This window comes from Bidens hawaiensis, unplaced genomic scaffold, assembly GCF_021521415.1.
Source record: "Bidens hawaiensis isolate Kalapana, Puna unplaced genomic scaffold, B.hawaiensis_p1.1 tig00024428_1, whole genome shotgun sequence".
Taxonomy (NCBI): Eukaryota; Viridiplantae; Streptophyta; class Magnoliopsida; order Asterales; family Asteraceae; genus Bidens; species Bidens hawaiensis.
This window is the reverse complement of record NW_027493849.1, coordinates 30,783-45,516: the sequence shown is the minus strand read 5'-3', so window position 1 is coordinate 45,516 and position 14,734 is coordinate 30,783. Positions and strand designations below refer to the sequence as shown.

At 36.2% G+C, this 14,734-nt stretch overlaps 2 protein-coding genes and 1 pseudogene across 2 annotated transcripts; all 3 read right to left on the bottom strand.

Moving 5' to 3' along the window:
* Positions 1-2,415: 2,415 nt before the first annotated feature.
* LOC143569238 (formin-like protein 17) lies at positions 2,416-6,731 on the bottom strand. The gene is made up of 10 exons (XM_077055205.1): positions 6,630-6,731; positions 6,380-6,451; positions 4,967-5,065; positions 4,811-4,852; positions 4,650-4,730; positions 4,519-4,569; positions 4,337-4,418; positions 4,133-4,227; positions 3,955-4,026; positions 2,416-3,867 (listed from the first exon to the last, which is right to left on the bottom strand). Exons 1-10 carry the CDS (start codon positions 6,729-6,731, stop codon positions 3,739-3,741), a joined length of 825 nt encoding a protein of 274 aa, XP_076911320.1. The 3' UTR covers positions 2,416-3,738.
* An 84-nt stretch (positions 6,732-6,815) lies between these two features.
* On the bottom strand, positions 6,816-7,802 carry LOC143569235 (uncharacterized). The gene has a single exon (XM_077055204.1). The coding sequence runs from the start codon at positions 7,800-7,802 to the stop codon at positions 6,816-6,818; it is 987 nt and encodes a 328-aa protein (XP_076911319.1).
* A 309-nt stretch (positions 7,803-8,111) lies between these two features.
* On the bottom strand, positions 8,112-8,894 carry LOC143569236 (formin-like protein 18 pseudogene; annotated as a pseudogene).
* Between the last annotated feature and the right edge of the window lie 5,840 nt (positions 8,895-14,734).

The following is a 14,734-nucleotide window of genomic DNA, read 5'->3' as shown; positions in this document are numbered from 1 at the left end:
GCTAGTGGTTACACACTCATGAAGGGATTGCCAACTCCAATATAAGGCATATCAATGAAGGCAAAAACGTTATTAGTCAGTCATACACGAGCCCATTAATGATTGATCACCATAAAAAATATTCTTGCTTTAAATACAATAATTGAAAATCAAAATGATAAATCTGAAAAACTGCAAAATGCTTAAAAAGAATTTGAATTCAATACAAAAATGTTGAAAATTAACAAACAAAAGGGGTATAGTGGAACCAAGTAACGTGGGGCAAACAAGTAAGTCTTAAACACTTGATGAAGGCTTGTAAGTCCGTATGACAAGTAAGTTCGTGGTTCAATCTTTGTTGTTTGAAAAGTTGGAAAAAGTTTAAATAAGCGTTAAAATGTTTTCGGGGTGATACTGGTGAACACAAATTATGCATGAGGTATGATGGAGTCCGTAACTTATCGGATTAAATGAGGACCACATAAGGGTTGTGCGTAATATAAACCTTAACGTATCATGTTGACATCAAAATACTTGTTAAGTTTAAAGTGGACAAAATATATCTACAATCGACTTTGGGTTCCTAGCCTAATAATATCCAAATAGAAGTGTGATCTTGTGCGTTATCGATCAGTGTGATTCCATTTTGTGATCTTTTTTGCAAAAATATTAAAGTCATTAAAAAGTTTTGTAAATATTATTCTTATATAATATTAATTTCATCTTTACTCCTATCTTTTTCATATTTTTTTGTTTCAACTTCAAAATATTGTATATGTTTTTTGTAATTTTAAAACATATGAAGATGCCAAAAAGATTTTAAGTTTTTATGTATTCGTACATATGTTGTTAAATCTTTGTTTTCTTCAAAGTCATGCGTTTCATTGTCAAGGTCATTTATGCAAAATTCGTTGGAAACCTGTGACTTAAACGAATCATTTACAAGTTTTGTGCATGAATTTTGTAAAAGAAAATTCTTCTTTGACCCTCAAGAGGGTCCGTGAACGAATCTTATTCTCTCTAAGTTTTGTGCAGCTGTACATGGACAGGTAGATCATCATCAAGTCTCCTAGGCTGCAGAGACTGAAGTTGTAGATGCTGAAGCGCTTAAAAGAAAACGAGAACGTGACAGTTGGCAGTTGAACCTAAAAATGAACTGATCGTGTCTGAAGAACAGTCAAAGGACAAAGCAAAGAAACAAGTCGGCCCAAGAAAGTCAACAAAAGAAAATTAGACGTTGAGCCTCCCACATCTGGTGTTTCTAAACTTTGCCGTTGCCGATCATTTCCAGAAAATAAGATTGAAGTTCAAGTCTTCAAGAATGAAAAATAAAGATTTGTCCAAGATCGAATCTCGTTCAAGCTCTTGGATCAAGACAAATACTAAATTTCAAGAAATAAAGACGTAGCAAAGAACTTGATGAAGGTTCCTGGACATACTCAATCCTAGAGGGAGATTGTAGGGCTAATAATCTATATTATTATTAAGATTGTGTATGTCTTTATATTTGCTTATATTCAGTGTATTGCGTACTCGGTACGCTTATTTTGTACGATAAAAGCTCAAAGGGCAAGCCCACAGGCTCATGTAATGATGACCTAGATATGGAGTATATATACTAACTTATACTCCATATTCTAGGGAACCCACTTGGAAATAAAACAACCTTTTGACAAAAATTCTATCCATCTAACGCTCTCCCTTCACACACTCACGGCTAACATAACAAGATCCGAGATCTAGATTAACCAACTAGTTATTTCCGCTAACTAGGTGGTCTAGATTGATCCAAGAACTTTAGTTATTGTTGTTTGATCCGTGTTTAAGGACCTACATATTGTATGCGAGAGAGATGTTTGTCATTGATTGCTGCATTTTGGTAGTTTGGTAATTCCAAACTGCATCTCCACTGGGAGGGCATGTCAACAAACCTACATCAGGGAGGTACATTCTCATGGTGGTTGAGGCGTCCACCTTGGACATGACCCCGAATAAAATAGGTTTACACATGAGATTTTCTTTCGTTCAAAAAAAAATAAAATTGTATCATACTAAGCAGCAAAGGCAAGTAAGTGAAAGATCAATTCTCCTAGGTAGGTGGAGGTTGCTTCCATTATACTATGTTAAAAGAATCAAACCCCAAGTTGTATTCTTTTCAACATGTTATCATTAAATCCAACAACATCAAACATCATATCGCTATGGTTATATCACCAACACCATACAAATCAAACATACTTCTCAGTAATCTAATGCATATATTGTTGACCTAAGATGCTATATCCCACTGAAATCTAGCAAGAATGGACCCAAAGAATCAACCTGATTGCATAAGATATACGATAACCGCTTACTTGTTACACCAATCAACCAAAAATCGTTACAATGCTTCCAAGAACTTGCAACGCGAGTGTAAACTAAAGGTCTTGCGACACTTTATCAAGATAATTTGCCAGCAATTTCTCTCTATAAAAAGGGCAAACCATCTCACCATTTTGGCTACAACAACACTAACATGCCTATATATTTACAAGCTGCCAACCTGTGCCCATTTGTCTTCACTGCAAAATACATAATGAAATTCAAAGAAATGATATAAAATCTCCGGTCTGTTAAAAGAGAGAGAGGATAGCCAAGACTAACCTTCAGTCCAATGATCCTCCAGCCAGCACTGTCAGTTGCAGCAAAAACTGTGGTATTATACAACTATACATTTCAGACATTCATGCTCGTTGGCTAGATCACATGCACCGTCTAACTTGCAGTACGCATTCACATCGCCGCCATATGATTTGTAGAGGGAGAAAAGAAATAACAATTAATCTGCGATTTCTATAGGAGTTTTTCTTATTAGTTCAGACTCCTCATTGGTCTTTTCTATTACTTCTGCCTCCTTTCTAGCCTGATTTTGTAGTTTTAACTTTTCTTGTTCAGCTTCCTTCTGCGCTTTCTTCTTTTCTACTTCTATTTGCACCAAGTTTTCTTCATGGGCGTGATTAAACATTCTCACAAATGTAAGCAACGTAGAAATAACTGAAAATCATATCATTACAGCATCAAACTTCTGCTTAATAGAGAATTTGGAACACCATTAGAATCAAATTCATTGAAGATTTCAGTCTTTTAATGATTACCTTGTTCATACGGGCAACGAGCAGGATCCTCTCCAAAATAAAGAATTAAAGCATCCACACTTTTACCCTATAAAATCAGTGAAACTTACAACAAAGCAATCCGTTTATTTTAAAGGGTCGATTTAGGTTGTAATTTATCTCAAGTGAAAGTTGTTCAAAGTTTACTTACAAACAAGTCAAAACAGTCAAAAGCAGTCCAAAGTTTAAGTTTAATGCATAGCATCTTCTAAATCACTTTCTTATAAGATTTAGATTATTATCTTTTTATAAAATTGCTTTTGTAACTACTAGTAACATATTAATTTGACTACTTTTTACAAAAATGAACAACCATTTTTTCAGATCAACCCAGCCCACTCATCATGCTAACTCTACATTATATACGCAATAAGTTGTGAAGCATACCACCCCGGAATACTGTGTAGCAAGGGACTTGACTTCACCTTCCGCAGAAGAAAGAAATTTCTTCAGAGACTGAACACAAAAAACCAAAATAAATGAACAACATTTAAGTGAAAAAGTAACAATATAATGCATATTCAATCAAACTTCTTAGACAACAAGTTCCTCCTGAATAAGTTTTAATGTGTTTATTTATATATGATAAGTTGCAATAGTAATTAGATTAAGTGTGTACCTTCCGAAAACGTTTAGACACATGTCCGTCTTTTTTACACAGTTTCTTTTCGTGGATTACTTTCTCCAGTCCTTTGGTAATGCTTTGCATTTCTTCCGCCAACAATTTAAGTTGTAGCTGGAACAAAACAGCAAACGCAGTCAAGAAAACCAAACCGAAATAGCTTTTGTTCCAAAGTCCAAACATGTACTCCACCAACCTTACCTTTGATGCAGGTTCCAAACTGCCAAGTTCCTTGGAAAAATCCAGGAGTTCAGGTAGTTTGTCTGCAAGCACCTAAGATATCCACCAAAGATACCGTGAATAAAAAATGTAAAAAAGACGCTTTATCCAGCCTGCTTCTCTAAAATAAACAAACTGAATGAATAACAAGAAATTGTACCTTGCACAAATAATGCATCAATGTCATTTTGTTGTTTCTGGCACGTGTTTCGTTAAGTTTGAGAATGCTGTCCAATCTGAACCCAACAGCAGAACCTAAAACCAAAACCAAGTTATAGAAATACTTTATTTTTTTTACAAATATGCAAATAATATCAATGATGAAGATGTCAACATACAAATAAAAGGTCAAATAACAACTAACCTCTTGAAGTTCCCTGATTCAAAGCATTTCCAAGAGAGAGAATTGTTTGCATAACTCTTCTCAACTTGACAGAACTCCTGACCTGGTATAAGCACCATCAACATACATGAAAAGTAAAGTTTCACAATTAGTTAAACTGTCACCGATTAACTTCAAGATTACAGAAAATTTAATTAACTTGCCTGTTCTACCGACAAAAACACATAGTTCAGGCTTTTACTAAGATCTGAAACCTAAATTCCAAAAAAGAGCACTAAATTAAAATCTAGTACTTAATATAAGCATAAACATGCATGTAATAATATCTTCTGACCTGTGTATTAAACTGTATCTTATAAGAGAAAACCCTGAGTTTAGCTTCTGATCGCGGAACTTTCATCAGCTCCATAAAGAACTATTACCAGAAATCAGAAATAAATACATAAGAGTGAGTTTGGTTGCGAATGTTATAAGTGCAAAATGGTGATTGCATACCAGTTCACATTTTCCCAAGTTCTCCTTATCTCCTTTATATGCCTGAGAATAAAAAAAGAATAGTTACATCACATAAAAAATGCCATGGATATGTATCTCAATTAGTTTAGTTACTTAGATAACATTATTAACTACTTCGTTTAACTAACATTACACCTTAATTTGTTCCATCTCCTCCTTGGTAGGGCAGAACTTAATAAGGTTATCCACTCTTTCAAGGTCCATCTCTGCCTCATCCATAGCAAGGACAGCATCCTGTTAAATTTCATGATTAAGCATTGAAAGCATTTTATTAGAAAACATAATGTAAAGTATAAACATACACATACCCATGAGACTGACTGAGTATATATTCACAATAACATGTTGAAATTATGTTTATCTAACATACAAGTATACATATACATAAAATGATTTACTTATTTATCCAATACTGTGCAGTCAATAAGGGTTTGCGATATCTTCTGTGTGATTAAATATCTTCTCAGAGAAAGGATTAGCTTCCTGAGATGTTCCATCAATGTATAAGTTAAAGAAGATGGCCTTGCGGGTTATAGGAGAGAGTTTGTCGGAAGAGAAGATTGTTGGATTAAAAGAAATGTTTAAGGCAATGAATACATGTAACAGTAGTGCGGTTTTGATGAACTCAAAGCCATATAAAGGAAGTTTGGTTCTATATATATAAACCAAGAAGGAAATCCAGTCGAAAGAACATGGGTCAAAAATAATATCAATGATGAAGATGGTTTGGTTTTAGGTTGATCAACAACAGTTTGGCTGTTTTTTGATCAAATCTAGTGGTGATTGAAAAATCAGTGGGTTGTTCTCACAACTGTATGCGACTCGGTCAATAAGATTCTCTATTCTAGTCAAAGGAGTATCCCAATTAACAATTAGGGAAGATTAAGAATCGATGAAGGCAGGAGGCTAGAACTCATCAAACGTTGTGAGTGAAGAATCGATTAAGGCATGAGGCTAAGCATCATCAAACAGGGAGAGCGAAGAATCAACAAAGGCTGGAGGCCAAATATCATTGAACAAGGCATATAAAATTGTTAGCATTGCTGTATAGTAGACTCAACCCAATAGGAATTTTATATAACGCATTATTAATACAAAATATCTCTATGGGAAGTTTCACTGGGAAATATCTCTATGGGCTAGTTATTGGTAGTAACACCATGTAGATAAATATGATTTCAGTAAATAAAGTTCACTTAATTAGGCTATAACACTAACAGAAATCATTCTTTGGCTCTTTATTATTCCGTTAGTTAGACAGCCAACTTCATCAACTTAGAGAGAAATTGTGAACATAAAACTACAAAGGAACTACATCAACCTATGAGAATTTATGTCTTCATGTTGAACCTACTTGCTTTATGACTTTTCTTATGTTTAAAATCTTTAATGAATTCTACATACCAAAAACATGTAAAGAAGGGCTAGAAAGGTTTGCATGTGATAAGTTTAAAGAAGACTGATCGGGTGATGTGGACAAACAGCAGCATATAAATCTGATTACATGTTGATCATTCATTTTTTTGTAGTTATTGGGGTTGAACTTACCATCAATTCATTCAATGGTGTCTTCACCTTTGAAAGCATGATCTCACAGTTGTATGCACGCCTGTGTTCGATCTGTTACAAGTGTGAAATATCATTAACTAACAGAATCAAAGGTGTTTGAACTGGTTAGTCCAAGTTCATAATATTTTAGATAGAATAACAACATCATATAGCTTTGATGCAATTACAAGTATATGAATATATCTGATTGGATATTTAACAATATCAACAAACAAACTATTATAATTACCAGGGATATTTTTTCTGGTTTATTAGCTGCTCCAGTTTTTACTTTTGCAGCCTTATCGGCATTTGGATTGGATGCTGAGAAGAGATTCTCAAGTTCAGACATATCAAACTCTGGCGCCCTAATTGATCCACATTAACCAAAAGCAATATGAGAACATCAAGACACCAAAACTTAATAGAAAATGTCTTAAGAATAATAAAAGAAAAGGAAACACCTTGAAGCTTCACCATGTTTTTGTGATTCAGCCCACAAGCTTCCTTGTGCTGGTTTATTGATCTTTGACCAATGTAAAGCCTTCAGTTTCTTTGTCGGTTGAGATTTCACCGCACTTGTCCTTGACAAGCGCCCCTTAGCCATAGGAGGTGGCGGAGCAGCCGCACCACCTGAGTCTTTTGCAAGAGCCGGCGGTGGAGGTGGTGCTCCTTTCGCATTTCCATTAGAAGAAGGAGCTGCTGGAGGAGGAGGTGGTGGTGCTGCCTTAGCTTTTGGTGGGGGAGGCACTGGCGGTGCTGGTGCTTTTGGTGCGGGTGGGGCAGGTGGTGGTGGAGGTCCAGGCGCTGGAGGAGGAGGAGGTGGAGGTCCACCACCACCACCAGGAGGAGGAGGGGGTGGAGGTGCTTCACCTGTCTTATTTGGAGGTGGTGGTGGCGGTGGAGGCGCTGGCCCATCCTTACCATCTGCTGGCAGAATAGCAGGAGCCGATGCAGCCGCTGCAGTTTCACGCAGTTTCTCAGAAACCGAAGGATGTGCGCATGTCAATATTATATGAGGTGGCATTGTTGATGAAAGAGAGAGAGACTTTTTGGAAGCTTCAATGGATGTTTGTGTTGTTGATGGCAGTTTTCTTGGAAGGGAAATACTTCTAGTCCCGACTGAATCTAACTTTGTTTCATTATCCTGATTACTTCTTGTAGTAAGTGTTTGAAGCAAGTTTCTTGACTCAGTTCTTTGATGAAAACTAGTTTCCAACATCTCATTAACAATATCAGATAAAGGCATCTGGTGCAGCCTGTTTAATGCATCATCGCTTTTAGGAACAAGCCAGTCCACACTGCCAAACATATCTTGAACTTTAGCAAATGCTTCCACTGGGAGCCCTTCTTCCTCAAAACATGACAGATCTACAGGAACCATAGAAGCTGAAGGGTCCATTTCTGAGAAAAGAAGCTTCATTCAATAAAAGAAAATACATTTAGTTAATCTGTAAGTGTGCATGAAAACAAATATGAATGTTGATCATGTTAACTTCAAGAAACATGTATACCTCAGCTCTGAAATCTTTATGGAACTGATCTTTTGCATCCCAGTTTATGTCGATTTCATCGCGGTTAAGTATTAACATATTTGATTTGATGAATGCTGTGTTGAACATGGCACGATACATTATCTTTTCTTTCACCATGTCATCATGTAAGCTGATACACTCAAGCACAACATCACCTTGAATATGACAATTGATATCAATTTTGACAAGCTCACTTTCTGCCTGCAATTAATATCAAACTTCAGAAGAATGAATCAGAAACATTAGGAATATGAGATATACATCTTACCTGATTGTAGTACCGAATATTCTTTTTTCTCCTTGGAGTTGAGAATAAAAGTTTGGGAGTTTTATCAACATGCAACAAAGGATCGCGTCCATAAATCCGAAACACAGGACAGCAACCGCCTTTTCCATCAAAATCAGGAATCATTCTCATTATAACACAATCCAAAGTGAGTGCTTTGTCTGCAGGAGGCCATTCTGAGTCAGCAGTATTCTTCCTTGACACATATTGTAAGTACCTCAATTGTGAAGGCATAGGATTCATCGGTGCCATTTGCACTATAGAAGCCGACTTGTATGCTAAATCCAAGGCCTTGGTTTCAACAGTACAATATTTTCTGTAAAGTGCGAGTGTGGCCGCCATGAAAGCCAAAACTGGCCAACCGCCAATCTCAGAATGCATTACAAGAATATTTTGCTGTGAAACCGAGAGCCAACTTTCTGTTGATTTTAGAAAATGGTGGATCACCTCCAATGACAGCAATGGACAACCTTCATAATGGCGAGGATAGTCCATTATAGTAATGTGATCATAGTCCGCCAACGCAGATGCAATCCAGTTTTCTTTATCTCCATCCCGAAAATCAAGAACCATGATTGAAGCATCAGGGTAGAGTTCCTTTTGTTCAGTTATTATTCTGGCCACATAAGCTTTATAATCTTGTTCCCAAGTTCCAGTGGTGAAACAGCAGTCAAAGACTATAAACACACACCAAATACCAAACTGAAATAATTAAGTTCTAATCTTGAATATATGCATGCATGTATATAAATATATAAGGATATACATATTGTACATATACATATAAATACATTATAAAATTGAGTTGTCTATTGTAAAGTGGAATGGAATAATATTCTGATGTCGTGTTTACAATGGAGGGGAAACCGTCAATATATAGGTACAAGATGCAATGAAGAATAAAAATATAGACATGTTATTAGGCAATGTCATGCTCCTTACATCATCACAAAGCTGAAAACCAAACAACTATGGCTAGCAATTCATTTTTAAGATTATTTCAAATTATAGCAGCATATATTTTTTAGTTGAGCTGAGTTTATAAGCATATTTGGTTCATAAAGAACATAAAACCCTTTGTAAAATGATTTAAACGATTTCTTTTATCACAAATAAACATGTAGTATTCATCATTATCACATACTGGCTCGAAACCGAAACAAAAGCAAAGGGATACATGATGAGCATTGATACAACTAGGCCTCCATATCTCATATCAAAATGAGCAGTTGTATCTAAAACCCAGATACAAGCGAAGTGAAGATAAAAGAAGAATTAAGTTCTTGGCATAAAACAAACATATTGATAAAGAGACAATGTGATATGTATCAACAATTACCATAAATTCTCTCGAAGACAAATACAAGGTTATCAGGCAGCTTCTTGGCCAAAAGTTTACGTAACAATGCCATTGGGATTCACTGATAGATTATGAAACCCTAGGAACGATTTTGATAAATCCTCTGTCGACCTAGATACATGATGATTTACGATGTGGGTTTGCATGTATGTATAGTTTGCGTCGACGTGAATTAATCAATAAGGTTTTGGTTGTCAAGAATCTACAATGGCGATCGATTCGCGTGAGGTTGTGTTTGTGTCAGAAGCTAGGTTTTTACGAGATCAGCATGGGGAGTTACACCAAATTAACGTAATATATTCTTTTCTTAACTTTCCTATTTGCAAATATGGTTTTTCGAATATCATATTATTAATTAATCAAAATCAATATTATTATATTTATATAGAAAACCAATATACATAATCAAACCAAAGTTATATACACAATCATATCATATAAAATTCAAACTTGCATGGTCAAATGAAAATTACCAAATGCATTAGACAAGACAACCAAATTACGTACAAGTTTATCAAATCAATTACATAATACAATGCATACACGTGTCCTATATATAAACAATGCCAAATACACAATCATGTCAAATTAAAACCAATATTAATTAAAAATTAATATACATAACCAAACCAAGTTGCATACTCATGCAATCATATTATAGAGAATTAAGAAACACTAATTCAACCATAGAAGGGTTGACCTAATATCTTAACCGACGGTTAAATGCGTAACCTGATCTTCATGAGTTGACATCGATTGAACTTGAAAACCAGAACACAGTGAGCTCGTTACAATATGATATTATATGTCGTTTTCTTCTATTTAATTATATTATTTCTCAACTCATCTCTATTTTTCACTATTACCTTTATATTCATTATTTATTTAATCTTTCATGATAAACTATGAATATTACAACTTCTTTATTTTAATTTTAACGATGTTTTGTAGATAGGAAAATCCCTTATAATTTGGGGATATTCCAATGACCCACTTTATACAGTATCTAATTTTAAAGATTTAATTGGAATAGGACTATCTCGGTGATTCGTGAATATCCTCTTCCTAATTTCATCTACTTACAGTTTGTTTCTATACATAAATTTTTGCATTCTCAATTACTACTACCAGTACTTTAATATTTTAATTTACCTCATCTTAAATACACAATTGCGATATTTCAATGTTGTATAAAGTTCTCTTTAAATTTCATGAGTTTCTCATTTAACTAAACTAAATCCCTCAAAGTCTTCGTTTAATCTTGTTCAAATTTGTACTCACGGTCTTATGAATTCTACCTCGAATGTTACAATATTTAAAAAATTTCACAGGTTATTATTCGTCTACAATTATCAATTAATTCCTTCATAAAATTTTGTTGATGTTATCCTTGCAATCATAGAATTTTTTGTAAGTTCACGTAAATTTATTAGTTGGCTCGTATCCCCACTCTCTTTCTTCACAATCGATCTTGTCGACGCATCATATTTTATAAAACTTTAACTAGACCAAGGAATTCCAATGAATTCGTTATGGATCACATGGATGAGTTCTTCTGGTGATCGGAGCTGTTGAAGCTGTATCTGTCTGTATTCACCAAGATTTAAGTACCAGTCTCTAAGTTTTCCTTGACACCTTGCCAAGAATCTCTTGATGACGACTTCGATTTCGTAATACTGTAGTTCTGCAACACACCATGTATGCATTTCTACAGTTCTCTCACGCCATTGTGATGGGGGAATGTCGTCAAAGGTGAATTTTATGTTGGAGTCCGATCGTGGAACATTTGGTTTGTTATGGGTTTCTGTATGTGAAGCTGTATCATCAACGTCTGAATCGATATCATTTCTGACGGTAGTATCCTGCTCATTCATAAACAGGCGTTCGAATGCTTCACTTGGGTCGGTTTTTCTTCATCTTCTGACTTGTTAGATTCTTCATCTGAAGTGACTGCCATGTTTGAGGCTATACAAGGCAGAACCCTTGGAGGGGCTTCAGTGGCCAGCTGATGTAGTAAGGTTGTGATGGGATCTTCCTTTGGGATCGGCAGATTAACCGGGGCAACCAATGAAGCCATCATCATGCTATCGTCATATGCATGCTTCTTGGATGATTCTTTAGCCTTTGAGGACGAAGGGTTGCTAGAAGAGGCACCCATGGTTCTGGGTGGAGATCTTCTTTGTGGCCTGCTTCTTTGGTTGGACCATAGGCTTAACGATGGTGAGGACTGTGTAGCTGGAACCCTGGCTAAAGGTTGTGGGTCAAAGATAGGCCTTGCAAATGGTGAGGCTGGCATTCTCCATGGATCATTAGTTATAGCTGAGACCTTTTGTTGTTTGTGCTGTCTCTCAAGGTCTGCTAACTGGGCCTTGAGGAACTTCATCTCTGACTCCTTGTGTGAGAGGTTCATCGATGTTTGCATGGCTGGGTGTTTCTGACCATTTCAAGCCGCTCATGGTGAAGGCTTAGAATTTTTGATTTGACTTCATAGATGATGTTTTCTAGGCTTTGGATCCTGTCAACCAGGACTTCTTGAGTTTTGCTAAGGTTGTCTTGTTGAGCTAGAATGGTTGTGAGAACTTTATTCTGAGCAACATCATTTTCACTTTGCCAGTTTAAAGTTGCTTCTGTTGTAGTGGTTGGGTTTGAGGGACCACTTGGTGTCATTACGGAAGAATTCTGGATCTTCCATGCATGTTTGGCTTTCTGGTCAGGCTTCTCAAACGGGGTTAATGGTGGGAACTCAGTTTGGTAATCAGATGATGAGATGGAAGGGGAGATTGCAAAACATCTTTCAAGCTGACTGGGAGGCACGTCTGATGACGGTGTTGGTTTACAAGGTTTTGGTTTTGAACTTGGCTTCTTTGTTGAGCTACCATAAAGAACATAGTAGTCAAACTTGCCAGAAGGTTCACCTAGTAGGCCAACGTAGGGGTCTCCATCTTCATATCTTTTCTTTAAAGAGCGTTGTGAACTCTTCTTCTTTGGTTTGTCTTCTTCATACTCAACTCTGAAAGCTTCATCTAAGCAAGATGGACAGTTACATACATCATAACTGCAGTGTTCTGTGGCTTGAGTTGGTGGTTGGGTTGGTATGGCTTGCATCATGTTTATCGTTGGGAATATGTTCCTTCGTTCTTGATTCGAGAACTTGATTTCGACCATTCCATCTTGGTGTCTGACAAACTCTGGGGTTGTGGTTGTCTGAACAGGGATTTGGTGGATTTGCTCGTAATTTGTTATCCATTTCTCTGGTAACAGTTTTAATAATTCTTCTCTTGATAACTGTTTCGGGACATATGTGATGGTTGGCATGGCGTTGGAATCAACATCAATGAATAATGCATCTCCAGCATTATCCTGTCCTGGGACCATGATGTCCAAGGAGTGGTTTTGCACTCTATACGCCATTTGATAATGGAAGGTTGCCTGGAAGGTGTTCACCTGAGGTGTTCCTCCAATCTGTTTCTGAGCTTTCAAAGCTATGAGGATGGATGGGTCATTGATTGGCATATTGAAGTTTGGGTAGAAAGTGACGAACACAGTGCCTGCGTTCAGGGTGGTTTGTATAGTACCTATACAAGCATTTTGGTATTCAACAAATCTTGTATCAACAAGGGATATACGGGAATACGCCGGTAAACCTTTTCTTCCGTGAAAGGTAAGGGCCAATCGAATGGCACCGAAATGAATGTGTGTGTAACCTTGGGTTGGGCAGATTCTGGGTAGATCTGGGGGGTAGGGAAAGGGTTACGAGGTGTTCGGAGGTAGTGGCAGGTAATTTAATAACTCAGGTTTTTCATTTATTATTAACCGACCCATTTTGTTTTGTTTTCGGGTAATTTAATAATATATATATATATATTATATAAATTATTTTCATTATAATTCTTTTCTTTATTTGTAATTATTTTATGATTATTATTCATTATTTAATCATCCTTATTAACTTTGATGAAATAACAAAATACACTTTTTAACAAGTTTTAGTTCATTTTGTACTCATGCTTGAATGTAAGGCCCCGTTACCGGTGCCTCACTTTAACGTCGGATTTACTCATAAACACAATTCTACAAATCAAAGTTTATTAAAACTTTCGCGGAATATAAAACTTTAACCGTTTATTACAAAACATTTAATCTTTTCTTTAAAACCATAACATAAATCATCATATTAAAACATCATTTCTTCCATCTTCAAATGCCAGCCATTCCATCCATGCCATGTGCCAACCTCATGCTAGCTCTTTAATCGTATTCACCTGCGTGCATACTAAAAGTCAGCTACGCTGAGTGAGTTCTAGTTAATCAGGCGACATACACGTATCTTACATACATACATATCTTAACCTTGTATAAATATCCATAAGAGGAACATCACATAATATCTATTAAAAGAACTATTACTATTACCCCTACTATTTATATTCTCCATAGAAGGAACATCCTATATACTTCCATAGAAGGAACACTATGCTTTTCATTAAAGGAACACTATGCTTTCCATCAAAGGAACACTGGGCTTTCCATTAAAGGAACACTATGTTTTCCATCAAAGGAACACTGGCTTTCCATTAAAGGAACGCTATGCTTTCCATTTAAGGAACACTCTATATATTATCCGTAGAGGGAACTCTATATATAAGTTATCATTTAATATCCATATAAGGAGACAATCATCACTATTCTTGGCAATACATGCAATATCCGAAGATCGTTCACGTATCAACAAGCAATCAATCGTATCTATCACATATATTATACATGGCATACACTTACCATTTAAGGTAAGTGTATTAACTGTCACATCGAGTATGCACATAGCCCCGAAAACATAACAAGGAATGGGGCTAGAAACTCACCTGAAAGCGATTACTTTTTCTGTTAATGGTTATTCCTTCTTGAGCTGTGCGCGACTAACTGTATAATGATTACATGCGTCAATTAACTACCACTAATCATATCGTCTTTCTAGTCTCAATTATTACCCACAACGAACGGGGGTCCGGGGGCAGCGCCCCTGGCAGCGGGGTCTAGGGGCGGCAGCCCCTAGTAGGGTCCAAGGGGCAGAGCCCCTGGCTGGGGTCTAGCTCATTTTCTATAACGAATTAAGCCTAATTCGTTATCAGATCACGATCTAATTCTTTATCAATTCACAGTCTAATTCGTTACAA

Bases quoted from the DNA above. Each gene is read 5' to 3' on its own strand.
- LOC143569238 (XM_077055205.1), bottom strand. From the start codon at position 6,731: ATGTCTGAACTTGAGAATCTCTTCTCAGCATCCAATCCAAATGCCGAT. The intron at 4,853-4,966 runs GTGTAATGTTAG...TTTTATTCTCAG, and splicing joins AGGAGATGGAACAAATTAAG to GCATATAAAGGAGATAAGGA. The intron at 4,731-4,810 runs GTATGCAATCAC...TTCTGGTAATAG, and splicing joins ACTTGGGAAAATGTGAACTG to TTCTTTATGGAGCTGATGAA.
- LOC143569235 (XM_077055204.1), bottom strand. From the start codon at position 7,802: ATGAAGCTTCTTTTCTCAGAAATGGACCCTTCAGCTTCTATGGTTCCT.